The following is an 18,533-nucleotide window of genomic DNA, read 5'->3' as shown; positions in this document are numbered from 1 at the left end:
GGGGAGGGGCAGAGAGAGAAGGGGACACAGAACTGGAAGCAGGCTCCAGGCTCTGAACTAGCTGTCAGCACAGAGCCCGACATGGGGCTCGAACCCACGAACCTGATATCTGACCTGAGCCAAAGTCGGACACTTAACTGACTGAGCCACCCAGGCGACCCAGAAAAGTATTTTTATATCTATAAAAAATTTCACTAAGACTTTTATAGAAATTGTGTTAAAGCTATTGTAAGATTTAATGGATGGAGGCAGAGATGAGAGGAAAGAAAGAGACCAAGTTATGGAGCCAAGAAAGCCTTTATTGGGATCTGCGATTCCTGGCGAGGTGAGGTTCCGTGACTCCAGGAGTGGGGAGTCAGGGAAGTCGCCTCTGGTACAGTAGGGGCGAGGTATTTTATGGGTGAGAGACTTCCAGTCCAGTCCTGGGAGGCAGATCACCAAATAAGGGCACTTTAGGGATGTGGTGGGATGGGATAGGATGCCTCCTCTGTCAGGGTGAGGGGAAGCTGGGGCTTCCTGATTGGCTGTTTTCAAACTGGTGCGGGACATTCCAGGTCTGCAGGTGAGGGGTGGGGGTCGTTGGTGAACAATGTTTTTCTCCAACCCACAGCAAAATGGCTGCTTGGTCGCCATCTTAAGGTGACTCTTACAGCTATATATCTCTTTGGGAAGAAGTAACATCTTTACTGTGTTCACAATGAGACAGATTAACAGGAGAAAATCAAACTTCATTACATAATTACAGGAGCTCTGTAAGATAATGCAGCCCCCAGGCAGGCATTTAAGGTTTATATGCCACCCACAGTTAAGAAGGGGGAGGGGTTCAGGACGTCAAAGGATGGAAGACTTAACAGGAATATGAAAAAGTAAATGTTTGGTAAATAGTGTGTGCTGGGCCACACACAAACAGTGGGACACCAGAATTTTAACAGACTTTGCTAGGTTTCTCCCGACCTACCACACCTACTTTATATTATACCACAGTTAGCTATGGCGATAACTCCCTGCCTAGAGCAATTCCTCTTTCTAAACTCTTGTAGACAGAAAGGTTTTTCCTGAACCTTACATTTCTTGAAAATATACAGCCTAAAATAGTCTACATGCCAAAGAGTCAATTTTGTGGTGGCAAATTTTGCTCTCCATAATAGCATGTAACTGAGTTATGTTTTTGTAACTACTCTGTCAGTTTTTATCTTTTAGTTAATCTAGTATTTAGACTACTGATATTTAATAGAGTTATAGATATGTTAGAATTTAATCACTGTTAAAAAGCAAAATTCAGCTGACTAAATTTGAAGATCTCATTGGTTTTATTTCAACAATTCATGATTTGGGCAGCACTGCATCTAGCAAATAGAAAGAGTGTCTCAGTTGCTACACCAAACTGAAGACTTTTATAGGGAAGAAGATGGGGCTAGGAAGTTCTAACCAAGAGTGGATTGTTAAGGCAAGGTCACCTTCCTCTGAGGGAAGGTGGGGGTCTGTCTGGCAGATTGCTTCCCTAGTGCTAACATCTTAATTACAGATTGACTGGTTAAAGGTTAAATTCTTGGGAGAGGCTGAAACTGCAGTCACGTTAGGTATTGTGTTGGTGTGCTGACATGGGGGTAAGCATAAGTGATTCCATTTTGGGCCTGTTGTCTTGTTAATAGCCTACTATTTCCTTTTTTGCTTTCTCTTTGTTGTCTGTTACTGTTCTATTTTTCCTGCCTTCTAATGTGTTACTTGAACATATTTTAGAATTCTGTCTCTATAGGGCTTTAGGGTGTATATTTGTTGAAGCTTCCTAATTTTTCCTAATTTTTTTATTGTGTTCATAAATGAACATTCAGTGATTTCTCTGACTGCTTTAAAATCTATGTCAGATAATTTTAGTATTCTTCTTTTCTCAGTGTTAGTGTCTGTTTATCATATCTTTTCATTCAGTTTGACATCTTCCTGGTTCTTAGAATGACAAGTGAATTTTTTTTTTTTTTTAATGAAACCAAACCAGCTTTTTTGACACTGTTAACTCAGAGAAAGAAGGGTGTCACCTTGTTACTGCTGAGCATAGCTAGAAGTTCCGGTTCCTCACTTAGCCTCCGTAGCCACACCATGTTGTGGAGAACATTACTGTTGGACAGGTGATACGATCTGAATGTTTATGTCTCCCCAAAATTTGTATATGGAAATCTTAATGCCTCATGTAATGGTATTAGGAGGTGTAGCCTTTGAGAGGTGATTAAGTCATGAGGGCAGACACCTAAGGAATTAATGTTTAGAAAAGAGACCCCAGAGCTTCCTTGTCCTTCCACTACATGCGAATACAGTGAGAAATCAGAGACAGAGAAGAGGTCCTGTGACCTTGCTCGCACCCTGATCTGGGACATCCAGCCCCAGAAATGTGGGAAATAAATTTTTTTTGTTTGTCAGGTACTTGGTTGTAGCAGCTCAGACTAAGACAGCAAAGAGGGAGTTCTGGCTTCCCTTAAACGGCTGGGGCAATCTCATTACTCTTTGGTGACTGGAAAACCCTAAGTCCTCATTTTCCTCCTCTGCTCCTCTGAGACTACCATTAGAACACTTGGCATATTCACCTTAGTTATTTTTAATTTCTGTTAATGTTTATTTTAGAGAGAGAACAGGAGAGGGGCAGAGAAAGAAGGAGACGTAGAACTCAAAGCAGTCTTCAGGCTTTGAACTGTCAGCACACCAATGCAGGCAGGGCTCAAGCCCGCAAACCATGAGATTATGACTTGAGCCGAAGGGGGACGCTTAACGGACTGAGCCACTAGGCACCCCTCCTCATAGTTATTTTAGATTACCAGGCTGATAATTCTAAAATCTCTGCCATATAGGAGTCTGGTTCTGATGCTTGCTTTGTTTCTTCAGACTGTGTTTTTCTTAATGTTTTTTTTGTATTTGAAAGAGAAAGAGACAAGGTGAGGAGGGCAGAAAGAGAGGGAGGCAGAGTCAGAAGCAAGCTCCCGGCTCTGAGCTATCAGCACAGAGCCCGATGCAGAGCTTGAACTCATGAACCATGAGATCATGATCTGAGATGAAGTCGGACGCTTAACCTACTGAGCCACCCAGGTGCCCCTTTAGACTGTTTTTGCCTTTCAGTGTGCTTTGTAATTTTTTCATTGAAAGCCAGACATGTTGTTTCGGGTTTAAAAAAGGTAAATACAGCTTTATTGTCAGGTGATATGTTTATCTGATTGGAAGCTAGGCTGTGTTTATTGCCTGTTACAGCTGTATTCTCAGAGAATAAAGTTCCCTATAGTGTCCTATTTTTTGTCTTGCTTGTTATCATATTTGAGTTTTCCTAGGGACTGCTGAAATAGGTTCTGAGGTTTATGGTTCTTTTAGCTGTGATCCTCTGTTTTTTTACAGGAGCCCTATTGATGGGGTGGTAAGGTATGTAAGAAAAGAAACATTCTATTCTCTTAGGTCTATTCTTACAGAGCATGAATTGGGTATTTCCACTGGGCCAGCTTGGTTAGATTTTGGCAAAACTGCAGTAGTTTAGTGTCTGATAAAATAGCTTCTCTCAGCTTTGTTAAGGAGAATACAAATTTGAGGTATATTTCAAATCTGGTTACATTTCTAAATCTAAAACAAGTTGTTAATTTTTTCAGTTTGTTCAGCTTTTTTCTTGTTGTGGGGATGGAAGTGGCAGCTGTGTCCTTCAGAGCACTAAATTTGATGTATCCCACAATTGTGATGTTCTATTTTTATTAGTTAAAATATTTTCTGATTTCCCTTGTAATTTCTTTTTTTGCCATGGGTTTAGAAGTGTAGTGTTTTAATTTATTAATAACTGGGTATTTTCTAGATACCCTGTTGTTCCTGATTTCTACTTTTAATTCCAGTGTGGTTAGAGGAATATACTCTAATATAAAAAATTTTTACATTTTTGAAATTTATTGAGTCTTATTTAATGGCCTTACATATGATCTGTCTTGTTGAATATATTATGTGCACTTTATCCCTCTATACATCTATCTGTTTACTTATTTTAAAAAGAGAGAGAGCACACAAGTGGGAGAGAAGGTCAGAGGGAGAGAGAGAGAGAATCTTAAGCTGGGCTCAATCCCATGACCCTAGAATCATGACCGAGCCAAAATCAAGATTCGAGACACTCAATTGACTGAGCCACCCAGGCACCCCTTATATACACTTCAAAATCTATATTCTGGGGGTGCCTGGGTGGCTCAGTAGGTTAAGGTTCCGACTTCGGCTCAGGTCACGATCTCATGGTTCATGGATTCGAGCTCTGTGCTGACACAGAGCTGTGCTGACAGCTTAGAGCCTGAAGCCTGCTTCAGATTATGTCTCTGATCCTCCTCTGATCCTCCCCCGCTCATGCTCTGTTTTTCTCTGTCTCAATAATAAATAAAACATAAAATAATTAAAATAAAATAAAATCTATATTCTGGAATTGTTGGGCCTAGAGTCCTATAAACTATTAGGTCAGGATGGCTGATGTTTCATGTAGATCTTCTAAATGATTACTATTTTTTTTTCTTTAATTACTCTGTCAGTCACTGAGAGAGGATATAAAAATCTTCACTTATGATTGACAATTTGTTTTCCCTTTTAGTTCTGTTAGGTTTGCTACATAGATTTTGATATTTTTCTGATATATTTTCATTATAATGAAATGTCTTTATCAATAGTGATATTCATTATATTGAAATTTTTTGTGTGATATAATATGGCCACTCCAGCTTTCTCATATTATTATTTATAAGGTATATATTTTTCCATCCTTTTACTCCAATACGACATAGCTGGGCCTTGCTCTTTTATTACTCTTACAATCTCTGATTTTTAATTGGAAAATTTAGTACTTTATTTTTTTTAATGTTTAATTTTGAGAGAAAGAGAGCATGAGCAGGGGAGGGGCAGAGAGAGAGGGAGACGGAGATCCAAAGCAGGCTCCAGACTGAGTCAGCACAGACCCTGACTTGGGCTTGAACCCATGAATTGTAAGATGGTGACCTGAGCCAAAGTTGGATGCTTAACTGAGCCACCTAGGCCCTCTGAAGATTCCTAACATGGTTTAATGTCAGTCCAAAACTATTTGTTCCCTCTTGTTGCTTTTTGGTTTTTTTCTCCTTGTCCTCTTTTGGATTAGTTCAATTATAATTAATATTACATTGACTTCTCTGTTCCCATTTCTAGGGAAACAGTTCTCCAAAATCTCACATTTTAGCATATCTTTTGAGCAAGGTACTGACTGCCCTTTGCTCCTTACCCTCTTTTCAAGGACGTCTATATAATGAATAACCTTGGATGATACAGTGTTTCCCTCTAGAGCAAAGGGAAGGTAGCCTCACTGCCTGTTACAGGCATTTGGGTCCCTGTGGTCAGATTTCCCCTCCTGTAATGCAGGCCACCGTGGGTTCAGGTGTCTTCCAGCCTTCTTCATGTTGCCTTGTGGAAATTGGGGCTCAGAAAACTGGAACAAAAATGCTGATACTCTGGCTGCTGTTGTTCCTGTGAGTAATAAACTGTCTTATCCCAGAGAGTCTTACCTTCTACCAGCTCTCATGATACAGGCAGGCTCAATTTTCAGCTCGCAGGTAGAGTACAGGTTCAGCCCCTTCACAGTTCTTGACCCCACTCTCCTCTTTAGTTGTGGTTTCATGTACAGTTCATCTTTGCACATTAAAATTCCACAACGCACTATTAGAATGTATTTAAAGAGTCTTGTAGCTTTTAAAGTAGTTAAAAGGAGAAAGGGGCAAAATAAATGTTTCATATATAACTGCATATTTACCATTTCTTCTGTACTTCCTAACTTTTTCAAGATCTTAGTTGCTATTTGGCATTGTGGCCCTTTTTCTTTTTTTCTCAGCATTTCTTTAGAACAGGCATTTCGGGAGTTTTTCTCTCAGCTTTTGTTCTAGTGAAATGTCTGTCAAGCATTTTTTGAAGCCTATTGGCAACATACAAAATTCTGGCATAATTTTTTTTTTTGCAGTATTTTAAACATGCCATTCCATTATCCTGTGGCCTTCCGTGTGTCTGACGAGAGGTTAGTCTTCATTGTTATCGCCCTTTATCATTTTTCTTTTTCTTTTCCTTTTCTATTTTCACTGTTTTTATTTTGCTTGGGATCTTTGTGATTTTAGGCTCAGTAAGTTGATATCTTTTATTTATTGGGGGAAGTTTTGGCCACTGTTTGTTCAGGCTATTTCCAATACTGTTTTCTCTCCTTTCCTCTCTGATTCCATGTAAAACCATTTTATCACTTAATGTTTCCATGATGTCTCTGAGCCTCTGTTCATTTTTCTTCATTCTTTTTCTGCCCCTTCTTCAGATTAAAGATCTACCTTCAAGTTCACCAACTCTTTATTTGCTGCTTCCATTCTGCTGTTAAGCCCACTTGGTGAATTTTTCATTTCAGGTTTAGAATTTTCATTTGGCTGTTTTTTATGGTAACTATTTCTTTGCTGAAATTCCAAATTTGTTCATTCATTATGTATATATTCTCTTTTTACGTTTTAAAAATATATTTATTATAGCTGCTTTAGAATTTTTGTCTGCTAACTATATTATTTGAAATTTCAGTATTGATTTCTTTTGAGTACTTTTTCTTTAAATGTGGGCATATTAATCAATTTTGATTGTATAGTGGGCATTATGAATGATGCATTGTAAAGATTCTGGATTTCTGTTATATTCTTCTAAAGAGTCAGTTTTGTTCTAGAAGGCACTTAACTTTGGCTGAATTCAGACATCTGTGGTGGGTTGCAGCTGAAACTTCCACTTATTCTTTAGTTGCTTTTTTTGTTGTTGTTATTGTTGCCAGCACGTTGTTATCTTCCTCTAGGCATTGCATAATTTATTAATGAGCCAAGTTTTGTGGCTGATTTTGTTTGAAAACTTTGGGTTTGATGCTTTCTCTTGTGCCTTTTACTGCATAACTTTCTGAATGTTCTGCCAGCCCGAACTCTTTATTTTGACACTTTAGGCAAGTACATGTGCTGTTCTTTGCTGACTTCCATGAACAAAAAGCTACAAACTTGCTAATCTCACTCATTGCTGTCTTTTAACAGCACTTTCCTTTGATCTTTACCTGCTTTTGATTCCTTTCCAGGGAATTCAAGTATTGGGTTTAAGTAATATTTTCTCAGATTGATTAGTAGGTTAAGAGAGTTAATCTGACCAATTCTCTGCCATTACTCCATTTCGTTTTTATAATCTTTATAAAATGTGGCATCTAAACCCTAAGTAGAATATTCCAAAACTTGTGACATAGTTTTGATTCTGCTTAGCAGAAAGTATCATTCATAAATATTTACTTGTGTTTGAAAGTTTTAAAAGAATGATTATAACATAAATCAGAGAAACTCATATTTTGACATAAATGCTTAAAAGAATCAGTGTACCAGTCATTTATCAAAAGGTTTGTATATCAGGTTCAGGGATATATTTTGACACTTTTTTCTATTATGATTTTAGGATGCCTTTTTGAAAATCATTAGAAATGAGGGCATTAAATCCCTGTGGAGTGGCCTTCCTCCTACTTTGTAAGTTAAAATTTACTATTTTTCTCACTAAATGGTGGTTGCTGTTTTATTTTGCCTTAAGGTCAACATGGTTGCATAAAATTGTGCATTTTTAATATTAGGATATTTTCATTTTCTAAAACATTGTTTTGTGAGTCTCACAACCACCCACACATTTGATGATTTGTTAGAAGAACTCACTGGACCTAAAGATTATACTCATCAGTAGTTGACCAGGCAGGCACAAGGCTTCCAGGACCCTCCCTGGTGACGTCCCAGAGGATGTGCTCGTTCTTCCAGCACCAAACTGCAGCAGCTTGTGCCAAGTGTTGCTGCCTTAAAATCCATTAATGGCAGTGTCTGAGGCTTGTATTAGGATTAATGACCTTGCTTTAAGACCAGCTGTGATTACCAAAACTCCAGACCCCTCAGAAGAAAGCAGGTATTTATCAAAAATAACATCATTTGCACAAATCAACCTAGACTAGTTGATTTTGTGCTCCAGACATACCAAAGAGACCTTATTGTAGGGACTACTCCAAGGGCTAACTTCCTTAGAATTGGCCAGAAGTCAGGCATGCAAAAAGGTCCTACTGAGGATAAAGAAGATTTGAACAGCCAGGCCCTCTGTGTTAAGTTTGGAGCATAATTTTGTTTTCATTTTCTGAAATGAAAAATTTGGTGTTACTTGATTTTTTGTTTATTCTGCTAATGAGAGATACTATGATATGTGTACTTTCCCTTCCCTGGATAATTTTAATTCTCTACTAACTAACAAATATGTGAGTTAATATGATAAACTAGTAACGCTAAATGTAAGAGTTCTACATAATACTTTTCTTTGTCTCATTTCTTATTTTTTAATTTTTAAAAAAGTTTTATTTATTTTTGAGACAGTGACAGAGCATGAGTAGGGGAGGGGCAGAACGGAAGCAGGCTCCAGGCTTTGAGCTATCAGCACAGAGCCGAAGTAGGGCTTGTGCCCATGTACCGCAAGATCATCCCCTGAGCTTAAGTGGGCTGCTTAACAGACTGAGCCACCCAGGTGCCCCTGTCTCATTTATTTTTAATGTATCTTTTTGTGAAGCGAAATTAGTCAACTTTGAGGAATATATTTTAAACAGTGCCTGAAGTTCTGAAGTTAGTGGCTGATTGAAAACCGACAGTCCATTCTTTTTCTAAATTATCATCATCTCATTTCACTGTGGAACATTAGACATTTCAAAGGGTGGTCCCTTAGTTAGACCATAAACATAAACTTTGTATTAATATATATTACATGAGCGTGCCTGCAACTTTGTGTTTAATATTTATGTATTTATTTATTTTGAGAGAGAGAAAGCATAAATCAGGGAAGGGCAGAGAAAGAGGGGGAGAGAGAATCCCAAGCAGACTCCATGATGTCCGTGTGGAATCCAACTCAGGGCTCAGTCTCACGAATCGTGAGACCATGATCTGAGCTGAAATCAAGACTTGGATGCTTTAACCTACTGAGCGACCCAGGTGCCCCAACTTTGTATTTAATTTTATTAATAATTCCCTTTTGATAATTTCATTTGAAAGATATTAGAATTTCCTCAAAACCTTAATTGTAATTTATGTGTAGTTATAAGCAGGTCTGACATATGGCCCGTAGTTCAAAAATATTCTGTAAATGCTTTTGTATTTTTTACTTCAGGGGTTTCCCATTATAGTAAATGTAATTGGGAAGAAGATTTTGGGAGACCAGGAATAATAGAACAAGTCAAGGAGGTAGAGGAGTATCCTCATTAGTCTTTGCCTATTTATGGCCTGATCAGAGGCTTGGTAACTTAACTTCACAATGAGAATTAAACTTCTGTAGGGCAGAAACCTACTGTATATCATTTCATTGCCTACTAAGTTAAACACAATAATTGATTATTTGTACTAATTCATTATAGTTTTCACCTTATACACAATATAAGAATTTTAGCTTATATTTAATAATTTAAGAGTACATTTAAGCCTTTTGATAATTTTGTACATATCTTTTTGTTTGTGTGTTTCTAACAGAGTGATGGCAGTTCCTGCCACAGTCATTTATTTTACCTGCTATGATCAATTAACTGATTTTCTGAAATCAAAATTAGGAGACAATGAAAGTCATATACCAATTGTTGCTGGAATTGTTGCCAGATGTAAGTAATAAACTTACTGTATTTTCATTTTGATTTCTATTTGCTTATTTTAAAATTTTGACAGTCACAGATAATGTTGCATAAAATACAGAGTATTGGTAAGATATATTTTGCATTGTAGTTTGTACTGATTTTTTTATATCTATATTCTGCGAGTCTTAGTGTGGTGATTGCCATCCCTGTGGAATCTTGGACAGAGAGTTTAGACTTTAGATTTTCTAGATGTTAGAATGACATCAGATGTCTGATGGATGTCAAGTTGATATCAAGTTGATGCCCACGTCTTGAACCATTTTCCTTATAGACTCTGGGATTTAGGAAATTTGTCTCTGAAGAAGGATATTTTTCTCTATGCTGTGAAAGCGAGGTTTTATACTACTTTAATTGATGTGTAATATTTCTGGAACTGCTCTTAAAAGAGTTGAAACCAGGTGCATGTGGCTTTGCTCAGTGGGTGGAGCACATGACTTGTGATCTCGGGGTTGAGAATTGGAGCCCTACATTGGATGTAGACACTAGACATTACTTAAAAAAAAAAAATAAAACCTTAAAAAAAAGAAAAAGTTGAAACCAGAAAGAGTAAGTTATATGAAAACAGACTTTTAAGAAATATCTTTATCAGGAAAAAAGGATGTGTACCAAATATGTTGGCATCATGAGATATTTGATTTTAAGGTTTGTAGACATTTCAGAATAAAAGTTATTTATATATAATGCATGAAATATTTTTGCATGTGTGTTTGCATAGTACATGGCTTTGTTTTTATTTTCTTATATTTGCTTGTTTGTATTAGTTGGTGCAGTAACTGTGATAAGTCCATTAGAATTGATTAGAACCAACATGCAATCTAAGAAGTTTTCTTACAAAGAGTTGCATCGATTTATCAGCAAGAAAGTGTCTGAAGATGGCTGGATTTCCCTTTGGAGGGGCTGGGCTCCTACTGTTCTTAGAGATGTACCATTCTCAGGTAAGATTTATTTTAGTATCTGCTAAATTTTAGGTAGCATTGTCTGATGTATATATCACTTTTAAATCAACTAAATGTTAAACCATTTAAGGCTAACAGTAAGTTATCTTTTTTAGTAACCATAAACTCCTAGTTCAGTGTTGGGCTCTCAGATCTTTATGAGTTTTTATTGAATGAATAGTGTCTATCTAATTCAAGCCTGATTTCTTTTTCTTAATATTTATGTTTGTTTAATTTTTTTAAAGGACATTAACTGGTGTGTATTCACATTTAGATAATACAAACTACCTTTGACATTATTCTAAATGCCATAATTAGTAAGGTAAATTAATACAAATCAAAATACAAAATACGTTTAAGAGCACTTGTGAATTATATTGACTCCTGCTTTTTCAGTTATTACAGATAAAAATTTTCCCCTTTAATTGAGTATCCTGTAAAACATTATTATAAATCAGAAGATAGTGCTAATTATTGAATTATGAAGAAAGAGAAAATCATGAAAAAGAAGTGTAAAACTAACAAATAACTTACAAAATATGCATACTTCAATAATATTTCTCTTGTGAATCGCAGAAGTTTCTGTTTAAAAACTAAGAAATAATTATTGAGAATGCTTTTATTAAAGTTCCTCTTTCTTTTTCCCTTTGAGTTCATCCTTTTCTTGGGCTCTCTTATTCATATGCATCTTCTCCTTTCCATTAGTATTTTTCACTAACCTTCTGTATTCAGTGCTATTTAGAAATACAGATTTGTAGGCCAATTATTTTTCTTTATTTTTTACTATAATATTTGACAAGTAGAAAGTAACAGTATAATTTATGAAGTATATTAATAAAATGAACACATGTGACATCATCAGTTCAATCTCTGAACTAGAACACTTCCGTTTTTCAAATCATGACATATATCCACCTCAACTGCCACACTCAGTGGTTACTGCTGTACTGAATTTTGTTTTTACCATTCGATTTTTTTTTAAAGTTAAATGACATGTATATTATTTCTAAACTGTGTTATTTAGTTTTGCCTATTTTTGAGCTTTTTTTTTTTAATGTTTGTTTATTTTTGAGAGGGAGAGAGAGAGCATGAATTGGGGAGAAGCAGAGAGAGGGAGACACAGAATCCGAAGCATGCTCCAGGCTACGAGCTGTCGACACAGAGCCCAACTTGGGGCTCAAACCCATAAACCACAAGATCATGACCTGAGTCAGTCAGACACCCAGTCGAACCACCCAGGAGCCCCTTTTCGAGCTTTAAGAGCTTATTTTACTTAAAAATCCTAAGATTTATTTTTGTTTTTATATCTAACTTTTTTTCATTTTTACTCTTCTTTATGAGTAAACAAGTGCTGTTGTGAACTTTTTAAATTAGGCTTCATGCCCAATGTGGGGCTTGAACTCATGACCCTGACATCATGAGTTTCATACTCTACTGACAGAGCCAGCCAGGCACCCCTCAAATTCTATTTTAAAGTGATTGTGTAGATCAGTACATCCACCAGCTTTCTGTTCCTTCATTTCATCCCCTCACCAGCACTTTTCTGTCAAGGTTCATCATTTTTGTTCACCTAGTAAGTTAAAGTGGTATCTCATTTTAACTTAATATTTGATTATTAATGAGGTTGGGCACTGTTTCATTGGCCATTCATTTATCCAAAATTGATTAGCGATTAAGATGAGGTAAGTACTTCTCCCTCATATGGATGGACACTTACCCCAGCATCATTTATTGAATCACCTACATGCTCCAGGGTTTTGCAGTATAACCTGTCACATTAAAGTTTCATATATGCATGAATCTGTTCCACTGGCCAATTTGTCTAACCCTATGCTAATACTGCAGTGTTGTCTAAATTACTAGTACATTATTGAAAGTTTTGATGTTACCTTATTCCTTCTCTCCCCCGCCCCTGGGAATGTCCTATATCTCTATTATATAACTTTAAGTCTTTAAAGTGTTTAGTAGACTTTTAAAATTTTCTTAATAAATATTATGTACAACTTTTTTTAAAGATTTATTTATAGGTACACCTACCTCCCACTTTAGTAGCTTATTTTTTTAAGTTTTTATTTAAATTTGGGTTAGTTAACATACAGTGTTGCTTTCAGGAGAATTTAATGATTGATCACTTACAAATAAAACCCAGTGCTAATTCCAACAAGTGCCCTCCTTAATGCCCATCACCCATTTAGCCTATCTCCTGCCCACCTTCTCTCAAGCAATGCTGTTTGTTCTCTATAGTTAGAGTCTAATAGTTCACCTCCCTTTTTTTCCCCCTTCTATATTTGGCTGTTCTGTTTCTTAAATTCCATATATGAGTGATATATCAGGAATATTTGTCTTTCTCTGACTGATTTCTTTCACTTTTAATAATACACTCTAGTTCTATCCACATTGTTGAAAATGGGAAGATTTCACTCTTTTTTTTTTTAATCACTGAGTAATATTCTATTGGGTATATATACTACCTCTTCTTTACCCATTCATCAGTCAATGGACATTTGGGTGGGCTCTTTCCATAGTTTGGCTATTGTTGATAGTGCTGCTGTAAACATTGCTATAAACAAAGCATATGCCCCTTTGAATCAGCATTTTTGTATCCTTTGGATACATACCTAGTAGTATAATTGCTGGGTTGTAGGGTAATTTTATTTTTAACTTTTTGAGGAACTTCTACACTGTTTTCCAGAGCAGCTGCAAGAGTTTGCATTCCTACCCACAGTGCAAGAGGGTTCCCCCTTTTCCAAATTCATGGCAACATCTTTGGTTTCCTATGTTGTCAGTTTTAGTCATTCTGACAGGTATGAAGTAGTATCTCATCATGGTTTTGATTTGTATTTCTCTGATGATGAGTGATGTTGAGCATCTTTTCATATATGCCTGTAGCCACCTGGATGTCTTCTTTGGAAAAATGTCTATTCAAGTCTTCTGCCCATTTCCTAACTGGATTATTTGTTTTTTGGGTATTGAGTTTGATAAGTTCTCTATAGATTTTGGATACTAACTCTTTATCTGATATGACATTTGCAAATATATTCTCCCATTCCATAGACTGTCTTTTAGTTTTGTTGATTGTTTCCTTCACTGTGCAGAAGCTTTTTATCTTGATGAAGTTCCAAGAGTTGATGTTTGTTTTTTTGTTTCCCTTGCCTCCAGAGATGTGCCTAGTGAAAAGCTGCTATAGCTGAGATCAAAGAGGTTGCTACCTGTGTTCTCCTTTAGCATTTTGATGGTTTCAGGTCTCACATTTAGGTCTTTCATTCATTTTGAATTTATTTTTGTGTATGGTGTAAGAAAGTTATAGTTTCATTCTTTTGCATGTCACTGTCCAGTTTTCTCAGCGCCATTTGTTGAAGAGACTGTCTTTTGACTGTGCAAAGAGAATATGTTTGGATATTCTTAACTGCTTAGTTGAAAATTAGTGGACTATATAGTTCTTGGTCCACTTCTAGGTTTTCTCGTCTGTTCCACTGATCTGTGTGTCTGTTTTTGTGCCAGTACCATACTGTTTTCATGACTACAGCTTTTTAATATTTTATAAATTTATAACTTCATAATATTTTCATGTAGTTGTATTTCTGTGGTGTTGGTTGTGATCTCTGCTTTCATTCATGGTTTTATTTGGGTCCTTTTGCTCTTCTTTTTGGTAAGTTTGCCTAGGGGGTTATCAGTTTTGTTAATTCCTTGAAAGAACAAGCTCCCAGTTTCATTGATTTGTTTTACTGTTTTGTCTTTGTTTGTTTCTATATTATTTATTTCTGCTCTAATCTTTATTATTTCTCTTCGTCTGCTGGCTTTAAGCTTTATTTGCTATTCCTTTTCTGGCTCCTTTAGGTGTAAAGTTAGGTTGTATATTTGAGACTTTTCTTCCTTCCCTAGGAAGGCCTCGATTGCTATATACTGCCCTCTTAGGACCACTTTTGCTGCGTCCCAGAGGTTTTAGACTGTCATGTTTCCATTTTCATTGGCTTCCATGTATCTTTTTTTATTTCTTCTTTAATTTCCTGGTGAAAACATTCATTCTTTAGTAGGATGTTCTTTAACCTATGTGTATTTATAGTCTTTGCAAAATTTTTTCTTGTGATTAATTTCAAGTTTATAAGCATTGCAGGCAGAAAAAAATGCATAGTATGATATCTATGTTTTTGTACTTGCTTAGGCTTGATTTGTGACCCAGTATGTGATCTATTTTGGAAACTGTTCCATGTGTACTCAAAATATGTGTATTCTACTGCTTTAGGATGAAATATTCTAAATATATCTGTTAAGTGCCTCTGGTCCAGTGTGTTATTCAAAGCCATTGTTTACTTTTGAGTTTCTGCTTAGATGATCTGTCCCTTACTGTAAATGGTGTGTTAAAGTCCCACTTACATATTTAGGTGTTTCAAGTTGGGGGCCTAAATGTTTACAATTGTTAGATCATCTTATTAGACAGACCCCTTTATTATGATATAATTCCCTTCTTCATCTCTTGTTACAGTCTTTGGTTTAAAACCTAGTTTGTCAGATACAGGTTTGGCTATTCCAGTTTTCTTTTGATGTCCATTAGCATAATAAATGGTTTTCCACATGTCACTTTCAGTCTGCTCATGTCTTTAGATCTAAAATGAATCTCTTGTAGCCAGCATATAGATGGATCTTGTTTGGGTAATCCATTCGGACACCCTGTGTCTTTTGGTTAGAGCATTAGTCTACTTACATTCAGAGTAATGATTGACATGACTTTAACACCATTTTATTATTTGTTTTGTCATTGTTTCTCTCTTTATGGCTTTTGGCCCTTTTTTCCTCCCACTCACAAAGTCCCCTTTAATATTTCTTGCAGGGCTGTTATTTAGGAGTGGTCATGAATTCCTTTTTTTTTTTTTTTTTGTCTTTCTGGGAAACATTTTTTTTAATTTTTAAAAGTTTCATTTTCAGAGAGTGAGAGACAGAATGTGAAGCAGGGGAGGGACAGAGAGAGAGGAGGAGACACAGATTCTGAAGCAGGCTCCAGGCTCCGATCTGTCAGCATAGAGCCTGATGCAGGGCTTGAACTCACAAATTGAAAGATCATGATCTGAGCCGAAGTCGGTAGTTTAACCGACACCCCAGGGGAAACCCTTTATCTCTCCTTCTATTCTGAATGATGGTCTTGCTGGATAGGGTGTTATTGACTGCATATTTTTCCCATTCAGCATGTTAAATAAATATATTATGCCTCCCCTTTAGGCTCACCCAATTTCTGTGGAGAGATCTGCTACAAACCTTGTGTTTTAAGTTACAGTTTTCCTTTCACTTGTTGCTTTCAGGATTCTTTCCTTATCTCTGTATTTTGCAGATTTTCCCAATACCTTGGTGTTGGCCTGCTTTTATTAATTTTGACAGGAGGTCTCTGTGACTTCTGGATTTGGATGTCTTTCCTTCCCCAGTTAAGGGAAGTATTCATCTATAATTTTCTCAAATAAACCTGCCTCCTTTTCCCTCTCTTCTTCTTCTGGGACTCCTATGATACTACATTTTTTGGTGTTACTGAGTTCCTTATTTCTACATCTGTAATCCAGTATTTTTCTTTCCCTCCCTCCCTCCCTGTCTCTCTTCCTCTCTCCCTGATCAGGGCGCCCAGCCTTCCACAGCACCATTGATTCTTTCGCCCGCAAATCACATATTTCCATCTCCTCCTCTCCATGGCCTCTTTTCTTCCTCTAGATGTGCAGTTTGTTTTCTCAGTCCTCAGATCAGTTTCCTGGATGTTCAGAATGATTTAATATTCATCTAGCTGTGTTTGAGGGACGAGGCAAGCCGGGGGTCCTTCTGCAATTCTGCCATCTTAATTCCTCTTGGTAGCTATTTTAAACACTCTTGTTAAAATAAAAATTCCAAATCTTAGGCTGGGGAAGTGTTATAATTAATTTTTGTCTGTTATATTGTGTTTAGTATTTAGCTACTTTTAAAAATCTAATAATTTTAATTTGTCTTTTGGATTTTCTATAGACATTAATATGTAAATTATACCTGCTTTGTTTATTTTTAATCATTAGTTTTTCTTTTTTTTTTGTAAATTTTTTTAATGTTTTATTTTTTTTATTTTTGAGAGAGAGAGCATGAGCATGGGAGGGTCAGAGAGAGAGGAAGACACCAAGCTCCAGGCTCTAGGCTCTGAGCTGGCAGCTTAGAGCCTGATGTGGGGCTCAAACCCACAAACTGCGAGATCATGACCTGAGCTGAAGTCAGTTGCCTAACCAACTGAGCCACCCAGGTGCACCTATTTTTTTTTCCTTACTATGCTCTTTAGAACAGTTTTGAAGAATAGCAATGATAATGTCATGTCGTCATCATTTTTTTCTTATTCTAAAGGAAATACTTCTGTTATTTTACCATTAATTACTTTTCCTATTGTTTTTGATGCGTATCCTTTTTCTAGTTAAAGAAATTCTCTTTTATCCCAGGTTTGCAAGAAATTTATTTTATATATTTAGTTATTTTTGGGTATTACTCTTTATTTTTTTATTTACATCCAAGTCAATTAGCGTATAGTGCAATAGTGATTTCAGGAGTAGATTCCTTAATGCCCCTTACCCATTTAGCCCATTCCCCCCACCACAGCCCCTCCAGTAACCCTCTGTTTGTTCTCCATATTTAAGAGTCTCTTTTGTTTTGCCCCACTCCCTGCTTTTATATTACTTTTGCTGCCCTTCCATTATGAGTGAAGTCATATGATTTTGTCCGACTAATTTCAACTAGTGTAACACTCTCTAGTTCCATCCATGTAGTTGCAAATGGCAAGATTTCATTCTTTTTGATTGGTGAGTAATACTCCATTGTGTGTGTGTGTGTGTGTGTGTGTGTGTGTGTGTGTGTACCACATCTTCTTTATCCATTTCATCCTTTGATGGACATTGGGCTCTTTCCATTCTTTGGCTATTGATAGCGTTGCTATAAACATTGGGATGCATGTGCCACTTTGAAACAGCATACCTGTATCCCTTAGATAAACACCTAGTAGTACAATTGCTGGGTCATAGGGTAGTTCTATTTTTAACTTTTTGAGGAACCTACCTACTGTTTTTCAGAGAGGCTGCACCAGTTTGCATTCCCACCAACAGTGCAAAAGATCCTCTTTCTCCACATCCTTGTGAACATCTGTTGTTGCCTGCATTGTTAATGTTGAAATTGCTTTGCTTTAAATGAAAATGTGTTGAATTTTATGAAATGTTTTTCTATCAATTTTGGATGATTCCAAGGTCCTTTTAATGCAGTGTTTGGCATTTGCTATATTTACTGCCTTTGCATTCCTCTTAGGAAAACCCAATTTGGTCACAGTGTGTGATCTTCTATGAAATACTCTGGCTTCTGTTGCTTTTTTTTTTTTTTTTTTAGGAATTTTTATACCTTTGTTAATGAATGAGATTGAACTGTAATTTTCCTTTCTTCCGTTGTCAGGTTTTAGAATTAAAGTCCTCCTTTACTGTTGCATAGAGTTTCTTTTTGTTTATAAGACAGCTAGAATATTTGAGAATTTAGTTCCCTTCCTTCTTTCCCTTTTTTTTCAATCTCACCGAGTATGTGTCCAAGGAGAAAGTAGGGTGTGTCAAGGTTAGCTTTCCTCTTTTCCTTTAATATGTACATTGATAAATATTTAAAGTTCACATTTTACTTCTAAATTCTGTGTTCATTTCATTCTGTTTTTATAGCACTGTACTGGTATAACTATGAAGTTTTAAAGAAGTGGCTGTGTGCAAAATCTGGTTTATATGAACCAACGTTTATGATCCACTTCACTGCAGGGGCGTTGTCTGGTTCTGTAAGTTCGTATTCTCTTGTTGTTAATTTTCCAGAATAACGGTAGTTGCCTTATTAAAACAAATTATATAGCATTTCCTATCTGTTGAGCTATCACTTTGGGGCTGTACTGCTTTAAGTAT

General features: G+C 36.4%; 1 protein-coding gene across 4 annotated transcripts in view; it reads left to right on the top strand.

Moving 5' to 3' along the window:
• Positions 1-18,533, top strand: part of SLC25A40 (solute carrier family 25 member 40) — a 63,831-nt gene that overhangs the window by 29,138 nt on the left and 16,160 nt on the right. For all 4 annotated transcript variants that reach the window (XR_003904629.1, XM_029928423.1, XM_029928415.1 and 1 more), the window contains exons 6-9: positions 7,453-7,520; positions 9,534-9,658; positions 10,453-10,626; positions 18,303-18,412. Coding sequence is in view for 3 of the 4 variants with exons in the window: in XM_029928423.1 (XP_029784283.1) it covers positions 7,453-7,520; positions 9,534-9,658; positions 10,453-10,626; positions 18,303-18,412 (477 nt within the window). In the remaining variant the exon portion in view is untranslated. The remainder of the gene's footprint in view (positions 1-7,452; positions 7,521-9,533; positions 9,659-10,452; positions 10,627-18,302; positions 18,413-18,533) is intronic.

The sequence above is a fragment of the Suricata suricatta genome, chromosome 2 (assembly GCF_006229205.1).
Source record: "Suricata suricatta isolate VVHF042 chromosome 2, meerkat_22Aug2017_6uvM2_HiC, whole genome shotgun sequence".
Taxonomy (NCBI): domain Eukaryota; kingdom Metazoa; phylum Chordata; class Mammalia; order Carnivora; family Herpestidae; genus Suricata; species Suricata suricatta.
This window is presented reverse-complemented; position numbering and strand designations above follow the sequence as displayed.